Source organism: Panulirus ornatus, chromosome 3 (genome assembly GCF_036320965.1).
Source record: "Panulirus ornatus isolate Po-2019 chromosome 3, ASM3632096v1, whole genome shotgun sequence".
NCBI classification, from domain to species: domain Eukaryota; kingdom Metazoa; phylum Arthropoda; class Malacostraca; order Decapoda; family Palinuridae; genus Panulirus; species Panulirus ornatus.
Window position 1 is genome coordinate 3193899 of NC_092226.1, and position 20276 is coordinate 3214174.

A 20276-nucleotide genomic window follows, 5' to 3' on the forward strand; every position below is an offset into this window, starting at 1 on the left:
TGAAGGGGGTTAATGGGGAGGTAATAACAAGTACTGGTGATGTGAGAAGGAGATGGAGTGAGTATTTTGAAGGTTTGTTGAATGTGTTAGATGATAAAATGGCAGATAAAGGGTGCTTTGGTTGAGGTGATGTGCGAAGTGAGAGGGTCATGGAAAATGATTTGGCAAACTGAGAAGAGGTAGTGAAAGTTTTGCATAAGATGAAAGCTGACAAGGTGGTGGGTTTCGATGGTACTGCAGAGGAATTTATGAAGAAAAGGGGGTGACTGTGTTCTTGACTGGTTGGTAAGGATACTCAATGTATGTATAGCTCATGGTCAAGTGCCTGAGGATTGGCGGAATGCATGCATAGTGCCATTGTATAAAGGCAAAGGGGATAAAGGTGAGTGCTCAAATTACAGAGGTATAAGCTTGCTCAGTATTCCGGGTAAATTACATGGGAGGGTATTGATTGAGAGGGTGAAGGCATGTACAGAGCACCAGATTGGGGAAGAGCAGTGTGGTTTCAGAAGTGGTAGAGGATGTGTGGATCAGGTGTTTGCTTTGAAGAATGTTTGTGATAAATACTTAGAAAAGCAAATGGATTTGCATGTAGCATATATGGATCTGGAGAAGGCATCTGATATAGTTGATAGAGATGCTCTGTGGAAGGTATTAAGAATATATGGTAGGGGAGGCAAGTTGTTAAAAGCAGTGAAATGTTTTTCTCGAGGATGTAAGGCATGTGTGCGAGTGGGAAGAGAGGAAAGTGATTGGGTCTCAGTGAATGTCGGTTTGCGGCAGGAGTGCGTGATGTCTCCATGGTTGTTTAATTTGTTTATGGATGGGGTTGTTAGGGAGGTGAATGCAAGAGTTTTGGAGAGAGGGGCAAGAATGCAGTCTTTTGTGGATGAGAGAGCTTGGGAGGTGAGTCAGTTGTTGTTCGCTGTTGATACAGCACTGGTGGCAGACTCAGGTTAGAAACTGTAGAAGCTGGTGACTGAGTTTGGTGAAGTGTGTGAAATAAGAAAGCTGAGAGTAAATGAGAATAAGAGCAAGGAAATTAGGTACAGTAGGATTGAGGGACAAGTCCATTGGGAGATAAGTTTGAATGGAGAAAAACTGGAGGAAGGGAAGTGTTTTAGATATCTGGGAGTGGATTTGGCAGCGGATGCAACCATGGAAGCGGAAGTGAGTCACAGGGTGGGGGAGGGGGCAAAAGTTCTCGGAGCATTGAAAAATATGTGGAAAGTGAGAACATTATCTCAGAAAGCAAAAATGGGTATGTTTGAAGGAATAGTGGTTCCAACAATGTTATATGGTTGCGAGGCATGGGCTATAGATAGAGTTGAGTGGAGGAGGATGGATGTGCTGGAAATGAGATGTCTGAAGATAAGACGTGGTGTAAGCTGGTTTGATCAAGTAAGTAATGAAAGGGCAAGAGAGATGTGTGGTAATAAAAAGAGTGTGGTTCAGAGAGCAGAGGAGGGTGTTTTGAAATGGTTTGGTCACATAGAGAAAATGAGTGAGAAAAGATTGACAAAGAGGATATATGTATCTGAGGTGGAGGGAACGAGGAGAAGTCTGAGACCAAACTGGAGGTGGAAAGATGGAATGAAAAAGATTTTGAGCGATTGGGGTCTGAACATGCAGGAGGATGACAGGCATGCAAGGAATAGAGTGAATTGGAATTATGTGGTATACCGGGATTGGCGTGCTGTCAATGGATTGAACCAAGGAATGTGAAGCATCTGGGGAAAACCATGGAAAGTTTTGTGGGGCCTGGATGTGGAAAGGGAGGTGTGGTTTTGGTGCATTTTACATGACAGCTAGAGACTGAGTGTGAACAAATGTGGCCTTTGTTGTCTTTTCCTAGCACTGCCTCGCTCACATGCAGGGGGAGAGGGTTGTCATTTCATGTGTGGTGGGGTGGCGATGGAAATGAATAAAGGCAGTAAGTATGAATTATGTACATGTGTATACATGTATATGTCTGTGTATGTATATATATGTATACGTTGAAATGTATAGGTATGTATATGTGTGTGTGAGGATATGTATGTGTCTACATGTGTATGTGGGTGGGTTGTGCCATTCTTTCGTCTGTTTCCTTGCGCTACTTCGCTGATGCGGGAGACAGCAACACAGTATAATAATTTTTTTTTTTTTTTTGCTTTGTTGCTGTCTCCCGCGTTTGCGAGGCAGCGCAAGGAAACAGACAAAAGAAATGGCCCAACCCACCCCCATACACATGTATATACATACGTCCACACACGCAAATATACATACCTACACAGCTTTCCATGGTTTACCCCAGACGCTTCACATGCCCTGATTCAATCCACTGACAGCACGTCAACCCCGGTATACCACATCGATCCAATTCACTCTATTCCTTGCCCTCCTTTCACCCTCCTGCATGTTCAGGCCCCGATCACACAAAATCTTTTTCACTCCATCTTTCCACCTCCAATTTGGTCTCCCACTTCTCCTTGTTCCCTCCACCTCCAACACATATATCCTCTTGGTCAATCTTTCCTCACTCATTCTCTTCATGTGCCCAAACCATTTCAAAACACCCTCTTCTGCTCTCTCAACCACGCTCTTTTTATTTCCACACATCTCTCTTACCCTTACATTACTTACTCGATCAAAGCACCTCACACCACACATTGTCCTCAAACATCTCATTTCCAGCACATCCATCCTCCTGCGCACAACTCTATCCATAGCCCATGCCTCGCAACCATACAACATTGTTGGAACCACTATTCCTTCAAACATACCCATTTTTGCTTTCCGAGATAATGTTCTCGACTTCCACTCATTCTTCAAGGCTCCCAGGATTTTCGCCCCCTCCCCCACCCTATGATTCACTTCCGCTTCCATGGTTCCATCCGCTGCCAGATCCACTCCCAGATATCTAAAACACTTTACTTCCTCCAGTTTTTCTCCATTCAAACTTACCTCCCAATTGACTTGACCCTCAACCCTACTGTACCTAATAACCTTGCTCTTATTCACATTTACTCTTAACTTTCTTCTTTCACACACTTTACCAAACTCAGTCACCAGCTTCTGCAGTTTCTCACATGAATCAGCCACCAGCGCTGTATCATCAGCGAACAACAACTGACTCACTTCCCAAGCTCTCTCATCCACAATAGACTTCATACTTGCCCCTCTTTCCAAAACTCTTGCATTCACCTCCCTAACAACCCCATCCATAAACAAATTAAACAACCATGGAGACATCACACACCCCTGCCGCAAACCTACATTCACTGAGAACCAATCACTTTCCTCTCTTCCTACACGTACGCATGCCTTACATCCTCGATAAAAACTTTTCACTGCTTTTAACAACTTGCCTCCCACACCATATATTCTTAATACCTTCCACAGAGCATCTCTATCAACTCTATCATATATATATATATATATATATATATATATATATATATATATATATGTGTGTGTATGTTTGGGGACAGTGTGTGGTGTGGGGTGGTTTGGTCGAGTGAGTGATGTGGGGGTGGGAGAGATGTGTGGAGGTGGAGGGAGCGTGGTTGGGGGAGCGGAGGAGGTTGTTTTGGGGTGGTTTGGGCACATGGAGAGAGTGGGTGGGGAGGGATTGACCGGGAGGATGTGTGTGTCGGAGGTGGAGGGAATGAGGGGAGGTGGGGGGCCGGGTTGGGGGTGGAGGGATGGAGTGAGGGGGGTTTTGGGTGGTCGGGGCCTGGGCATGCAGGGGGGTGACGGGCGGGCGGGGAATGGAGTGAGTTGGATCGGTGTGGTGTGCCGGGGTTGATGTGCTGTCGGCGGATTGAGTCGGGGCGTGTGAGGCGTCTGGGGTGGGCCGTGGGGGGCTGTGTGGGTGTGTATGGTTGCGTGTGTGGACGTGTATGTGTATACATGTGTATGGGGGTGGGTTGGGCCATTTCTTTCGTCTGTTTCCTTGCGCTACCTCGCAAATGCGGGAGAAAGTGACGGGGTATAGTAAAAAAAAAAATAATATATATATATATATATATATATATATATATATATCCCTGGGGATGGGGAGAAAGAATACTTCCCACGTATTCCCTGCGTGTCGTAGAAGGCGACTAAAAGGGGAGGGAGCGGGGGGCTGGAAATCCTCCCCTCTCGTTTTTTTTTTTAATTTTCCCAAAGAAGGAACGGAGAATTGGGCCAAGTGAGGGTATTCCCTCAAAGGCCCAGTCCTCTGTTCTTAACGCAACCCCGCTAATGCGGGAAATGGCGAATAGTTTGAAAGAAAGATATATATATATATATATATATATATATATATATATATATATATATATATATATATATATATATATATATATTTTCATACTATTCGCCATTTCCCGCATTAGCGAGGTAGCGTTAAGAACAGAGGACTGGGCCTTTGAGGGAATATCCTCACCTGGCCCCCTTCTCTGTTCCTTCTTTTGGAAAATTTAAAAAAAAAAAAAAATGTAAGGGTAAGAGAGATGTGTGGAAATAAGAAGAGTGTGGTTGAGAGAGCAGAAGAGGGTGTTTTGAAATGGTTTGGGCACATGGAGAGAATGAGTGAGGAAAGATTGACCACGAGGATATATGTGTCGGAGGTGGAGGGAACGAGGAGAAGTGGGAGACCAAATTGGAGGTGGAAAGATGGAGTGAAAAAGATTTTGAGTGATCGGGGCCTGAACATGAAGGAGGGTGAAAGGCGTGCAAGGAATAGAGTGAATTGGATCGATGTGGGACACCGGGGTCAACGTGCTGTCAATGGATTGAATCAGGGCATGTGAAGCGTCTGGGGTAAACGATGGAAAGTTGTGTGGGGCCTGGATGTGGAAAGGGAGCTGTGGTTTCGGGCATTATTGCATGACAGCTAGAGACTGAGTGTGAACAAATGGGGCCTTTGTTGTCTTTTCCTAGCGCTACCTCGCACACATGAGGGGGGAGGGGGATGTTTTTCCATGTGTGGTGAGGTAGCGATGGAAATAAATAAAGGCAGACAGTGTGAACTGTGTGCATGTGTATATATGTATATGTCTGTGTGTATATATATGTGTACATTGAGATGTATGTGTATGTACATTTGCGTGTGGGGACGTGTATGTATATACATGTGTATGGGGGTGGGTTGACTCATTTCTTTCGTCTGTTTCCTTGCGCTACCTCGCAAACGCGGGAGACAGCAACAAAGCAAAATAAATATAAGTCAATAAATATATATATATTCTCACATTCATACAGTATGAATTATGTACATGTGTATATATGTATATGTCTGTGTGTGTATATATATGTATACATTGAGATGTATAGGTATGTATATTTGCGTGTGTGGACGTGTATGTATATACATGTGTATGTGGGTGGGTTGGGCCATTCTTTTGTCTGTTTCCTTGCGCTACCTCGCAAATGCAGGAGACAGTGACAAAGCAAAATAATAATAAAAAATATATATATATATATATATATATATATATATATATATATATATATATATATATATATATATATATATATTTATATATATATATATATATTTATATATATATATATATATATATATATATATATATATATATATATATATATATATATATATATATATGAATGTAGGTTTGCGGCAGGGGTGTGTGATGTCTCCATGGTTGTTTAATTTGTTTATGGATGGGGTTGTTAGGGAGGTGAATGCAAGAGTTTTGGAAAGAGGGGCAAGTATGAAGTCTGTTGGGAATGAGAGAGCTTGGGAAGTGAGTCAGTTGTTGTTCGCTGATGATACAGCGCTGGTGGCTGATTCATGTGAGAAACTGCAGAAGCTGGTGACTGAGTTTGGTAAAGTGTGTGAAAGAAGAAAGTTAAGAGTAAATGTGAATAAGAGCAAGGTTATTAGGTACAGTAGGGTTGAGGGTCAATTCAATTGGGAGGTGAGTTTGAATGGAGAAAAACTGGAGGAAGTGAAGTGTTTTAGATATCTGGGAGTGGATCTGGCAGCGGATGGAACCATGGAAGCGGAAGTGGATCATAGGGTGGGGGAGGGGGCGAAAATTCTGGGGGCCTTGAAGAATGTGTAGAAGTCGAGAACATTATCTCGGAAAGCAAAAATGGGTATGTTTGAAGGAATAGTGGTTCCAACAATGTTGTATGGTTGCGAGGCGTGGACTATGGATAGAGTTGTGCGCAGGAGGATGGATGTGCTGGAAATGAGATGTTTGAGGACAATGTGTGGTGTGAGGTGGTTTGATCGAGTAAGTAACGTAAGGGTAAGAGAGATGTGTGGAAATAAAAAGAGCGTGGTTGAGAGAGCAGAAGAGGGTGTTTTGAAATGGTTTGGTCACATGGAGAGAATGAGTGAGGAAAGATTGACCAAGAGGATATATGTGTCGGAGGTGGAGGGAACGAGGAGAAGAGGGAGACCAAATTGGAGGTGGAAAGATGGAGTGAAAAAGATTTTGTGTGATCGGGGCCTGAACATGCAGGAGGGTGAAAGGAGGGCAAAGAATAGAGTGAATTGGAGCGATGTGGTATACCGGGGTTGACGTGCTGTCAGTGGATTGAATCAAGGCATGTGTATGGGGGTGGGTTGGGCCATTTCTTTCGTCTGTTTCCTTGCGCTACCTCGCAAACGCGGGAGACAGCGACAAAGCAAAAAAAAAAAAAAGAAAAAAAAAATATATATATATATATATATATATATATATATATATATATATATATATATATATATATATATAAATCATCTAATTTATCATACTTTGTCACTGTATCCCACATTAGTGAGGTAGTGTAAGGAAACAGACGAAAGAATGGCCCAACCCACCCACATACACATGTATATACATACACGTCTACACACGCACATATACATACCAATACATCTCAACGTATACATATATATATATACATACAAAGACATATACATATATACACATGTACATAATTCATACTTGCTACCTCTATCCATTCCCGTTGCCACCTGGCACACATGAAATGATAACCCCCTCCCCCCGCATGTCCACGAGGTAGCGCTAGGAGAGGACAACAAAGGCCACATTCATTCACACTCAGTCTCTAGCTGTCATGTATAATTTACCAAAACCACAGCTCCCTTTCCACCTGCAGGCCCCACAAAACTTTCCATGGTTTACCCCAGACGCTTCACATGCCCTGGTTCAATCCACTGACAGCACATTGACCCCGGTATACCACATCATTCCAATTCACTTTATTCCTTGCACGCTTTTCAATCTCCTGTATCTTCAGGCTCCGGTCCCTCAAGATCTTTTTCACTCCATCCTTCCACCTCCAATTTGGTCTGCCACTTTTCCTCATTCCCTCCACCTCTGACACATATATCCTTATTATCAATATCTTTACATTATTATTATTATACATGATTGCCATTCACCACATCAGCGAGGTAGCACCAAGAAACACACAAAGACCCATCCACTCATATACACATATATACATACATGCTCAAGCACGTATATATACATACATTATATTTCATTTATTTTATTAGATTTGATTGCTGTTTCCTGCATCAGCAAGGTAGCACCAGGAAACAGACAAAGAATGACCCATCCACTCATATACACATGTATATACATAAACACCCATACATGTACATATACATATCAACATATACAAATATACTTTTTTTCTTTCATACTATTCGCCATTTCCTGCATTAGCTAGGTAGCGTTAAGAACACAGGACTGAGCCTTTGAGGGAATATTCTCACTTGGCCCGCTTCTGTTTCTTCTTTTGGAAAATCAAAAATGAGAGGGGAGGATTTCCAGCCCCCCACTCCCTCCCCTTTCAGCCGCCTTCTACAACATGCAAGGAATACGTGGGAAGTATTCTTTCTCCTTTATCCCCAGGGATAACACATATACATACATATACATATATACACTTGCACATATTCATACTTGCTTGTCTTCATCAATTCCCAATGCCACCCAGCTCCAGAGGAAACAGCATCACCACCCCCTGTGTCAGTGAGGTAGTGCCATGGAAACAGGCAAAAAAAAGGCCACATTCATTCACACTCAGTCTCATTCTTCCACCTCCAATTTGGTCTCCAGCTTCTTGCTCCTTCCACCTCTGACACATGTATCCTCTTCGTCAACCTTTCCTTACTCATTCTCTCCATATGTTCAAACCATTTCAGCACATCCTCTTCAGGTCTCAACCACACTCTTCTTATTACCACACGTCTCTCTTACCTTTCATAATTTACTCAATCCAACCACCTCACACCACATATTGCCATCAAACATTTCATTTCCAATACATCTACCTTCTTCCACACATCCTCATGTATAACCTATGCCTTGCATCCATACAACATTGTTGGGATTACTATATCTTCAAACACCCATTTTTGTCCTCCTAGATAATACCCTCTCTTTTCACGCATTTCTCACTACTTCCAGAACCTTTGCCCCCTCACCCCCAATGACTCACTTCTGCTTCCAGACATGTGTACTGTTCATGTAATGATATGTATTTGTGTATCATGCTTAATTTCTTTTTTTTTTTTGTTGCTTTGTCGCTGTCTCCCGCGTTTGTGAGGTAGCGCAAGGAAACAGACGAAAGAAATGGCTCAACCCACCCCCATACACATGTATATACATACGTCCACACACGCAAATATACATACCTACACAGCTTTCCATGGTTTACCCCAGACGCTTCACATGCCTTGATTCAATCCACTGACAGCACGTCAACCCCGGTATACCACATCGCTCCAATTCACTCTATTCCTTGCCCTCCTTTCACCCTCCTGCATGTTCAGGCCCCGATCACACAAAATCTTTTTCACTCCATCTTTCCACCTCCAATTTGGTCTCCCTCTTCTCCTCATTCCCTCCACCTCTGACACATATATTCTCTTGGTCAATCTTTCCTCACTCATTCTCTCCATGTGCCCGAACCATTTCAAAACACCCTCTTCTGCTCTCTCAACCACGCTCTTTTTATTTCCACACATCTCTCTTACCCTTACGTTACTCACTCGATCAAACCACCTCACACCACACATTGTCCTCAAACATCTCATTTCCAGCACATCCATCCTCCTGCGCACAACTCTATCCATAGCCCACGCCTCGCAACCATACAACATTGTTGGAACCACTATTCCTTCAAACATACCCATTTTTGCTTTCCGAGATAATGTTCTCGACTTCCACACATTCTTCAAGGCTCCCAGAATTTTCGCCCCCTCCCCCACCCTATGATCCACTTCCGCTTCCATGGTTCCATCCACTGCCAGATCCACTCCCAGATATCTAAAACACTTCACTTCCTCCAGTTTTTCTCCATTCAAACTCACCTCCCAATTGACTTGACCCTCAACCCTACTGTACCTAATAACCTTGCTCTTATTCACATTTACTCTTAACTTTCTTCTTTCACACACTTTACCAAACTCAGTCACCAGCTTCTGCAGTTTCTCACATGAATCAGCCACCAGCGCTGTATCATCAGCGAACAACAACTGACTCACTTCCCAAGCTCTCTCATCCCCAACAGACTTCATACTTGCCCCCCTTTCCAAAACTCTTGCACTCACCTCCCTAACAACCCCATCCATAAACAAATTAAACAACCATGGAGACATCACACACCCCTGCCACAAACCTACATTCACTGAGAACCAACCACTTTCCTCTCTTCCTACACGTACACATGCCTTACATCCTCGATAAAAACTTTTCACTGCTTCTAACAACTTGCCTCCCACACCATATATTCTTAATACCTTCCACAGAGCATCTCTATCAACTCTATCATATGCCTTCTCCAGATCCATAAATGCTACATACAAATCCATTTGCTTTTCTAAGTATTTCTCACATACATTCTTCAAAGCAAACACCTGATCCACACATCCTCTACCACTTCTGAAACCACACTGCTCTTCCCCAATCTGATGCTCTGTACATGCCTTCACCCTCTCAATCAATATCCTCCCATATAATTTACCAGGAATACTCAACAAACTTATACCTCTGTAATTTGAGCACTCACTCTTATCCCCTTTGCCTTTGTACAATGGCACTATGCACGCATTCCACCAATCCTCAGGCACCTCACCATGAGTCATACATGCTTAATACATATAGTAAAATTATGCCTGAAAAGATACCATAAAATGTGTACTGTGTAAATATGTATATGAGATATCATGCCCAGAAAAAGCAGTTATCTTACATTAGCTGCCTGTTCACTTCAATGTGATTTTTGTAAAGTAAAACCTAGCCACACAAAAATAAAGGAAAATACACTATTCTTCTGGGTTTTTCTATATCAGTGAGTATTACAATATACATATATTCCGTAGGAATTAATTTCTGTGTTTGCACTCGGAGCATTTCAGATGAAATGTGCAGTTTCAGAGTTGAAAATCTACACAAGGGCAATGAATTTTCATTTTGCTATTATGAATAGCTGTAACATACCAATGACAAGTGTATAATGAGGAACAAAACAAAACACTTATTGGACAGGCAAGATTTAAATAACAGACACTCACATTTCTGTGACAATTGATGCATGATTCAGCTCAATATTCAAACATGACTAAACAGTTGAAAAAAAATAGTGACATCACCAATTCTTAAAAGAAAAAAGAATATGACATAGCAAACATTTATTCCTGGGGAGGGAAAGCAGAGAATACCTCTTCCATGTCTACAGAAGGCAAATATGAGGGGCATGAGCTTGAGGTTGAAACCTTCCCCTCATGTACTATTACTCCCCAAAATAAGTAAAAAAGAAAGGAACCATTGAGGATTTTCCCTCTAAAGCTAAGATGTTTCTTCCAAATGCTATCTTGCTAAGGTAAGTAAGTAAGAAGACATGAAAGAAAGAAAAAGTTTAGCAAGGACAATCACAGGAAAGATGTAAAGGTATGTCTTGAAACCTGTTTTAAAACATGAGCAAAAGATAGAAACAAGAATCACTTAGGAAAAGTAAAGATCAAAAACCGAAATTTAAATCATACTTACGAACAAAAGCATGGATGCATGATTCAATTTTCTTTTAAATCCAAGGCAAAGATTGATAAAATGAGCAGTCTCACTACACCTTATCAAAATCCAGCATGATTTAGCAATATCTTATCAAGAAATCAGGATACACTTAAACAGATGTACTGAAGAATGACTCAGTACCACCTCCATGTACACATTACTTCTTAACCTGATGATCCATGAAAATGTCACATCAATGTGACTAGCAAAAAAAAGGGAAATGCAAACATTAAGTAAAAAATAGTAAGTAATAAAGGCTGATGCATGCAGAAATCTGTTTGAGAGAGACTTGGGAGAAGACACTGTTCCAAACCTGTCACCAGAGTCCCTTATTCAGAGTATAGTACAGGAGACCAACTGTTGGCTTGCAAATATCAGAAGAGCATTCAAGTATGTGAATAACGAAATATTCTGCAAACTGTTCACATCTTGGATTAGGACAAAATTAGAATATGCTTTCCAAGTAATTAAAGAAGCACAATGAACTTAAAAAGAAGATGTAGGAAAGGGCAAATAAAACAGTATCAGAATCAACAGCTATGTTATCGGGATGGAAAGTTTTGTGGGGCCTGGATGTGGAAAGGGAACTGTGGTTTCTGTGCATTCCACATGACAGCTGAAGACTAAGTGTGAACGAGTGTGGCCTTTGTTGTCTTTTCCTAGCACTGCCTCACACGCATTCAGGGGAGGGGGTGCCATTTCATGTGTGGTGGGGTGGTGGTGGGAATGCATGAAGGTAGCATGTATGAATATGTACATGTGTATATATGTATATGTCTGCATTATGTGTATGTATACGTTGAAATGTATAGGTATGTATATGTGCGTGTGTGGGCGTTTATGTATATAAATGTGAATGTGGGAGGGTTGGGCCATTCTTTCATCTGTTTCTTTGCGTTACCTCATTAACACGGGAGACAGTGACAAGTATAATAAATAAATAATAAAATGTTATAGGGAGAGGTTAGAGGTCTTAGATTTGTCCATCATGGAAGAAAGAAAAGTAAGGGGTAAGATGATCATCACTTTAAGCTTTTAAACCTGAATGATGAAGTCAACAGTAAACAATTCTTTGAAAGACGCAAGGATTCAATAACAAGAGGCCAGATTGTGATGTCAAGCAAGAAACTCGTTAGAGAAGATGTAATGAAGCACTTTCATTGTATACAGGAAGTGGATGAATGAAATGAACTAAATTATGTGATTGTGACTGCAGAAAACACACAGAAGTTAAAAAAGTTATCACGGTAGTGAAAGTTCAAGGGATGGGGCTCTACTAGTGTAGAAGTCCCTCCCTGTACAATACAAATAGGTAATCAAAAACAGATAACTGAAAAAACATATACAGGCTTTTACTTCTAATGTGAGCAACAGAAACATTAAAATCATATCCAGAGACAAAAAAAAAGGGTCCACACAAGGAAAAGTAGGAAGGGACATTGATGAGCTGGTGAAAACTTAAGATGATAAATACATAATCTGACTCTTTCAAATGGGAGTACAAAAACTTTATTAAAGTGAAATACATAAGCAAAGAAATTTTACCTTCTGTATCTGTAACTTTACGAATCACAAGATGCTGAGCAGGTAGGGATGCCCAGGCTCTTGTCTGGACAGGTTTATCTGATATTGCTTGTATATGGTGTTGTTGGCAATCATGGTTAGGCTGCCCACATTCTCCACAACCTAGACAGCAAAAGAAAATACAAAAAAGTTCAAAAATTGTCAGTAATTAAATATAGGATTTTGAAATTTGAAAAAAGAAATTCCTGTACAGGGGTCTTGTGAGAAAGGGTGAGACTCCATGTATCCAATCTGGGATAAATTAAGCCTAACTAAACCCCCTTGGGATAATATCCCCCATCTGTTTGTAAGATATACAAGATAAACCACTTGAGTTACTGTTCAATGTGTCACTGATAGTGCCAAGGGTATGAAAAAGGGCAAACACCACACCTACACGTAAGAAAGGAGACTGGGAATAGAAGCTGAACTACAGACCAGTCTCACTAATAAGTGTCAGCCACACTAAATGTCCATCTATCTATCTATCTATATCTCTGATGCCTTGTCCAATTGGAACTCTCTCAAAGGGGTAGCCATGGCAACAGTCTCTCCAAAACTAAAGAACTCTAGTACCAATGATGATTCTTACAGAAGAGTATAGAGAGAAGTTGCATTATTTTTTATTTTTTTTTTATTATACTTTGTCGCTGTCTCCCGCGTTTGCGAGGTAGCGCAAGGAAACAGACGAAAGAAATGGCCCAACCCCCCCCCCATACACATGTATATACACACGTCCACACACGCAAATATACATACCTACACAGCTTTCCATGGTTTACCCCAGACGCTTCACATGCCTTGATTCAATCCACTGATAGCACGTCAACCCCGGTATACCACATCGCTCCAATTCACTCTATTCCTTGCCCTCCTTTCACCCTCCTGCATGTTCAGTCCCCGATCACACAAAATCTTTTTCACTCCATCTTTCCACCTCCAATTTGGTCTCCCTCTTCTCCTCATTCCCTCCACCTCCGACACATATATCCTCTTGGTCAATCTTTCCTCACTCATTCTCTCCATGTGCCCAAACCACTTCAAAACACCCTCTTCTGCTCTCTCAACCACGCTCTTTTTATTTCCACACATCTCTCTTACCCTTACGTTACTCACTCGATCAAACCACCTCACACCACACATTGTCCTCAAACATCTCATTTCCAGCACATCCATCCTCCTGCGCACAACTCTATCCATAGCCCATGCCTCGCAACCATACAACATTGTTGGAACCACTATTCCTTCAAACATACCCATTTTTGCTTTCCGAGATAATGTTCTCGACTTCCACACATTCTTCAAGGCCCCCAGAATTTTCGCCCCCTCCCCCACCCTATGATCCACTTCCGCTTCCATGGTTCCATCCGCTGCCATCCACTCCCAGATATCTAAAACACTTCACTTCCTCCAGTTTTTCTCCATTCAAACTCACCTCCCAATTGACTTGACCCTCAACCCTACTGTACCTAATAACCTTGCTCTTATTCACATTTACTCTTAACTTTCTTCTTCCACACACTTTACCAAACTCAGTCACCAGCTTCTGCAGTTTCTCACATGAATCAGCCACCAGCGCTGTATCATCAGCGAACAACAACTGATTCACTTCCCAAGCTCTCTCATCCCCAACAGACTTCATACTTGCCCCTCTTTCCAAAACTCTTGCATTTACCTCCCTAACAACCCCATCCATAAACAAATTAAACAACCATGGAGACATCACACACCCCTGCTGCAAACCTACATTCACTGAGAACCAATCACTTTCCTCTCTTCCTACACGTACACATGCCTTACATCCTCGATAAAAACTTTTCACTGCTTCTAACAACTTTCCTCCCACACCATATATTCTTAATACCTTCCACAGAGCATCTCTATCAACTCTATCATATGCCTTCTCCAGATCCATAAATGCTACATACAAATCCATTTGCTTTTCTAAGTATTTCTCACATACATTCTTCAAAGCAAACACCTGATCCACACATCCTCTACCACTTCTGAAACCACACTGCTCTTCCCCAATCTGATGCTCTGTACATGCCTTCACCCTCTCAATCAATACCCTCCCATATAATTTACCAGGAATACTCAACAAACTTATACCTCTGTAATTTGAGCACTCACTCTTATCCCCTTTGCCTTTGTACAATGGCACTATGCACGCATTCCGCCAATCCTCAGGCACCTCACCATGAGTCATACATACATTAAATAACCTTACCAACCAGTCAACAATACAGTCACCCCCTTTTTTAATAAATTCCACTGCAATACCATCCAAACCTGCTGCCTTGCCGGCTTTCATCTTCCGCAAAGCTTTCACTACCTCTTCTCTGTTTACCAAATCATTTTCCCTAACCCTCTCACTTTGCACACCACCTCGACCAAAACACCCTATATCTGCCACTCTATCATCAAACACATTCAACAAACCTTCAAAATACTCACTCCATCTCCTTCTCACATCACCACTACTTGTTATCACCTCCCCATTTGCGCCCTTCACTGAAGTTCCCATTTGCTCCCTTGTCTTACGCACTTTATTTACCTCCTTCCAGAACATCTTTTTATTCTCCCTAAAATTTAATGATACTCTCTCCCCCCAACTCTCATTTGCCCTTTTTTTCACCTCTTGCACCTTTCTCTTGACCTCCTGTCTCTTTCTTTTATACATCTCCCACTCAATTGCATTTTTTCCCTGCAAAAATCGTCCAAATGCCTCTCTCTTCTCTTTCACTAATACTCTTACTTCTTCATCCCACCACTCACTACCCTTTCTAATCAACCCACCTCCCACTCTTCTCATGCCACAAGCATCTTTTGTGCAATCCATCACTGATTCCCTAAATACATCCCATTCCTCCCCCACTCCCCTTACTTCCATTGTTCTCACCTTTTTCCATTCTGTACTCAGTCTCTCCTGGTACTTCCTCACACAGGTCTCCTTCCCAAGCTCACTTACTCTCACCACCTTCTTCACCCCAACATTCACTCTTCTTTTCTGAAAACCCATACAAATCTTCACCTTAGCCTCCACAAGATAATGATCAGACATCCCTCCAGTTGCACCTCTCAGCACATTAACATCCAAAAGTCTCTCTTTCGCATGCCTGTCAATTAACACGTAATCCAATAACGCTCTCTGGCCATCTCTCCTACTTACATAAGTATACTTATGTATATCTCGCTTTTTAAACCAGGTATTCCCAATCATCAGTCCTTTTTCAGCACATAAATCTACAAGCTCTTCACCATTTCCATTTACAACACTGAACACCCCATGTATACCAATTATTCCCTCAACTGCCACATTACTCACCTTTGCATTCAAATCACCCATCACTATAACCCGGTCTCCTGCATCAAAACCACTAACACACTCTTCAGCTGCTCCCAAAACACTTGCCTCTCATGATCTTTCTTCTCATGCCCAGGTGCATATGCACCAATAATCACCCATCTCTCTCCATCAACTTTCAGTTTTACCCATATCAATCGAGAATTTACTTTCTTACATTCTATCACATACTCCCACACCTCCTGTTTCAGGAGTATTGCTACTCCTTCCCTTGCTCTTGTCCTCTCACTAACCCCTGACTTTACTCCCCAGACATTCCCAAACCACTCTTCCCCTTTACCCTTGAGCTTCGTTTCACTCAGAGCCAAAACATCCAGGTTCCTTTCCTCAAACATACTACCTATCTCTCCTTTTTTCACATCTTGGTTACATCCACACACATTTAGGCACCCCACTCTGAGCCTTCGAGGAGGATGAGCACTCCCCGCGTGACTCCTTCTTCTGTTTCCCATTTTAGAAAGTTAATACAAGGAGGGGAGGATTTCTGGCCCCCCGCTCCCGTCCCCTCTAGTCGCTTTCTACGACACGCGAGGAATACATGGGAAGTATTCTTTCACCCCTATCCCCAGGGATAATATACATATATATATATACATATACACATACACACACATACACATACATACGCACATATACACACACACACACATACATATATATACATATGAAAAATGTAAGAAACAATTTAGAAAACTGAAACTTCTAGCTTGAAATGAATGAAAAAATGAATGTCACATAATGGTTCAACCTCTGGCTATGGAAAAAGGAAATGTATAATTTATTTACACAAACGTCAATAGCAGTTCTCATCAATTTAACCACTGTATCAATAAGCTTCAATGTCTAAGCTACATTTTTCTCCAATTTCACTATTTTCTTGTCAAAACACCATGTATGAAAACTATCACTCCAGTAACACAACTATAAACATTTACTTCCCCTTTAAAAAAGTTCTGGGGAAGTCTGTCTCGATACACTGCGGGAAACTCTACCACCTGGTGAGGTTTGTGTTGCAATCGTTCCCGATTCACAAACGTAGTAGCATCACTGGTGGGCCAAAGTTGCATTATATCACTATTAAATTTTACATTATTACTGGGTCCCCAATCCCAGATCCTGCACAGGTCCAAATTGAGAAGGGAAATATGATCAGTATGAGAAATAGAATGAGTATTATACGGAGGACAGGGGGCAAAAAAGAGTTGAAGTATGTAAAGTAGAATCATCAGCATAACAGCGAAAAGGGTTAGAAGTAAAAGAGAAATCACAGACTGAGAGAAGAGAATAGATGATAGGACAGAACTCTGAGGAGGATCATTATTTGATGGGATAAGATGAGGAAGTTGCTGCATACATGACTACTGCAATGGAATGGCCTGAGAGGAAACCATACATCAGAGAACAGAGAGAGAAGTAGTGAAACAAAGGCAGAAAGTTTAAGAAGCAAAGACTTATGCCAAATCCTGTCAAATGCCTGGAGTTGTTGAGGGATAAAACAAAAGTTTTACAAAATCCTTGAGAGAGGAGGACCAGAGGTGAGACACATTAGAAAAGATCACCAATAGCCCTAACACTGCAAAATTCATGCTAAATGAAGAAAATGGGGTTTTAAATGTTTCAGAAAATGAGAGTCTAGGAGAGTTTAAAAGGCTCTGGAGAGAGCAGAAGTGAAAGCAATGGGGCAACAGTTACAGGGGTTAGAGTAGCCTCCTTACTTAGGAACAGGCTGCACCAAGGGATGCTTCCAAGGAATAAAGAAAGTTTGAGTTTCTAGACAGAGGTGGAACAGGCAAGCACACTTCCTTAAAACAAGAGGAGGTATGCCATCTGAGCCATACACCTTATCCATCTGGATCTGGAAGACCCTGCATGAGGAGAAAACATGAGATAGCATTTGTTGATAGGGAGGAGATAGAGGTGGATTAGAGCCTGAATCATCCAAAATTAAGGCAGAGGAAAAATTAAACAGCACCAAAAAAAAGAACAGCTTTTTCAGTTGAAGAGTTAGTTATAGATTGATCTGGTTGGAAAAGTGGATGAAAGGTTGAATACCATAAGTTGTTGGAGATACCTTTGGTTAAGGACCAAAAAGATATGTCACTGGAAGAACAAATCAAGTCAGCACACTTTTATTTTATGAAAGCATGCTTAGCTCTTTGAAGAACAGCAAAGAAGGGCAAAAGTGAATTTCTGGGGAAGTAAAGAGTTTTAAGGTCTAGCACACATCATCCCTGAAGTGACAGGCATCACAGCAGGAGTGATCAAGTCATAATTGAGGAGAGTGAAATTTGGGAAGATAACAACCAAGATAACATGTGCTATGCATTTAGCACATTAAGAGGCATCCTGACCGGAGAAACAGTACCCATTCCAAGGAAAGTTAATATATATACTATCTAAATCTCTGATGCCTGTTCTCTCCAGTAACTCCCATCAAGGGGTGGCCACAGCAAGAGTCTCCACTCATCCCTGTTCTTACATGCCTCCCTCACATATTTCATTCCCTGCATTCTTCCACTATTTCTCACCCTCCAGTATTCCTCCACCTTATTTGCCCATGTCATGGGTGGTCTCCCTCCAACACAAACCAATTTAATTGTACTATCATACATTCTCCTTGTTATGTCCAGTCTTGCATTCTTTCCAAAATTCCAAACCACCTCAAAGTATTGCATCTCACCCATTCTACCACTAAGCAATTCATTCTCTCTGCATTCCCTGCCATACCACATCCCTCATGCACCCCTTCATTTCTTTCTTCATTCCATCTAGTCACACCACCTGCTCTTCTCAATAGCTCACTTCCACAGCCTGGATTCTTGACCTCTCTGTGACGCATTCCGTATCCATGTTTCGACTGTATAGGTCAGGGCTGGGAGGACTATGCTGTCCCTTAATCCTTTCTTCACTTCCATACTCACACCTCTACCCTTCTTTATTCCATTAAGGGATGCAATGACTCTTCTATCCTATACTGCTCTCTCCCCTACCTCTCCTTTCATATCACCAAACTTACCCAAGCCAGCTCCTAAATACTTAAGATTCTCTCACATCTCCTAATCTTTCTCCTCCAAAATCCATAGCATAATTCATTACACTTTCTTCTTTCACTCTACATCTATACTTTCACTATGTTTCCTTTCAAACACCATTTCTTTACTTTTACTTGCATTTATCTTCAATTGCCTACACTTAAACACATCATAAAACACACTTCCAACCTTCTGCAACTCCTCTTCACTCTCAGCAAACAACACAGAATCGTCCGCAAACAAGCTTACCACTATCCACCATATCTCACCATACCTGCATCCTTTTCCCAAGTTTTGCTTTCATTTCTGTTATCACTCCATCCTTATATATACTAAAAAGCCAAGGTGACATCACTCAGCCCTGTCTCATACCTACATGTAACCTAAACTTTCACTTAACTCTCCATCCACTCTTACACATGCATTTGCTCCTCTATAGAAGGCCTTCACACCATCCAACAGTTGCCTCCCTACCCAATACATCCTTAATACATCCCATAAAGCATGCCACTCAACTCTGTCATACGCTTTCTCCAGATGCACAAAAGCTGTATACAACTTCTTACCTTTCTTTGAATACTTCAAGGTCATCTTTACCATAAAAATCTGATCCACACATCTCTTACCTTTCCTAAAACCCCCTTGCTCTTCACTTATTCTGCATTCAGTCACCTCCATCACTCTATCTATTTGCATTCTTGCATACACTTTTCCTGATATAAATGAAACTCATTCCTCTATAATTGTTACATACATCACTAGCATCTTTTCCTTTGAATAATAGCTTTCACTCAAACCTTGACACAACCTTGTTTCCATGCTAAATTACATACCATATGCATCCACTTTATCACACTTTCTCCTGTATACTTAACGATTTCGGTCATAATCTCATCCACTCCTAAAGCCTCAAAATTGACTTTCTTACATCCCTTTCTTACTATAGGCCCTTGCGCTTGTGTCCTCTTTCTTCCATTCTCCATAGCAATGCATGTTAATGCTGCCTCTCCTCCTCCCACATTCATCAGTTCTTCAAAATACTCTTTCCATCTTCATTGCACTTCTTCCTTTTCATTCAGCAACTCCCCTTCCTTACTTCTCAACATTAACATTTCCACTCTTACATCCAAATATTTCCTTTTTCACCTCTTACTTCTAAAATCTTCTTCTACTCTTTCTTTGCTTTCCCCTATCAGTTTCTCAGCACTCCACTTACATATTTTGTATTCTTCCCAACTCCTTTGCTGAACTTCCATTGGTACTTTCCTATTGAGCAAT

The 20276-nt window shown here is 41.5% G+C and overlaps 1 protein-coding gene across 3 annotated transcripts in view; it reads right to left on the reverse strand.

The window, feature by feature from the left end:
• The window catches only part of LOC139760043 (uncharacterized), a 300444-nt gene that overhangs the window by 144811 nt on the left and 135357 nt on the right, over positions 1–20276 (reverse strand). For all 3 annotated transcript variants that reach the window (XM_071682807.1, XM_071682799.1, XM_071682788.1), the window contains one exon: positions 12582–12722. In XM_071682807.1, coding sequence (XP_071538908.1) covers positions 12582–12722 — 141 coding nt within the window. The remainder of the gene's footprint in view (positions 1–12581; positions 12723–20276) is intronic.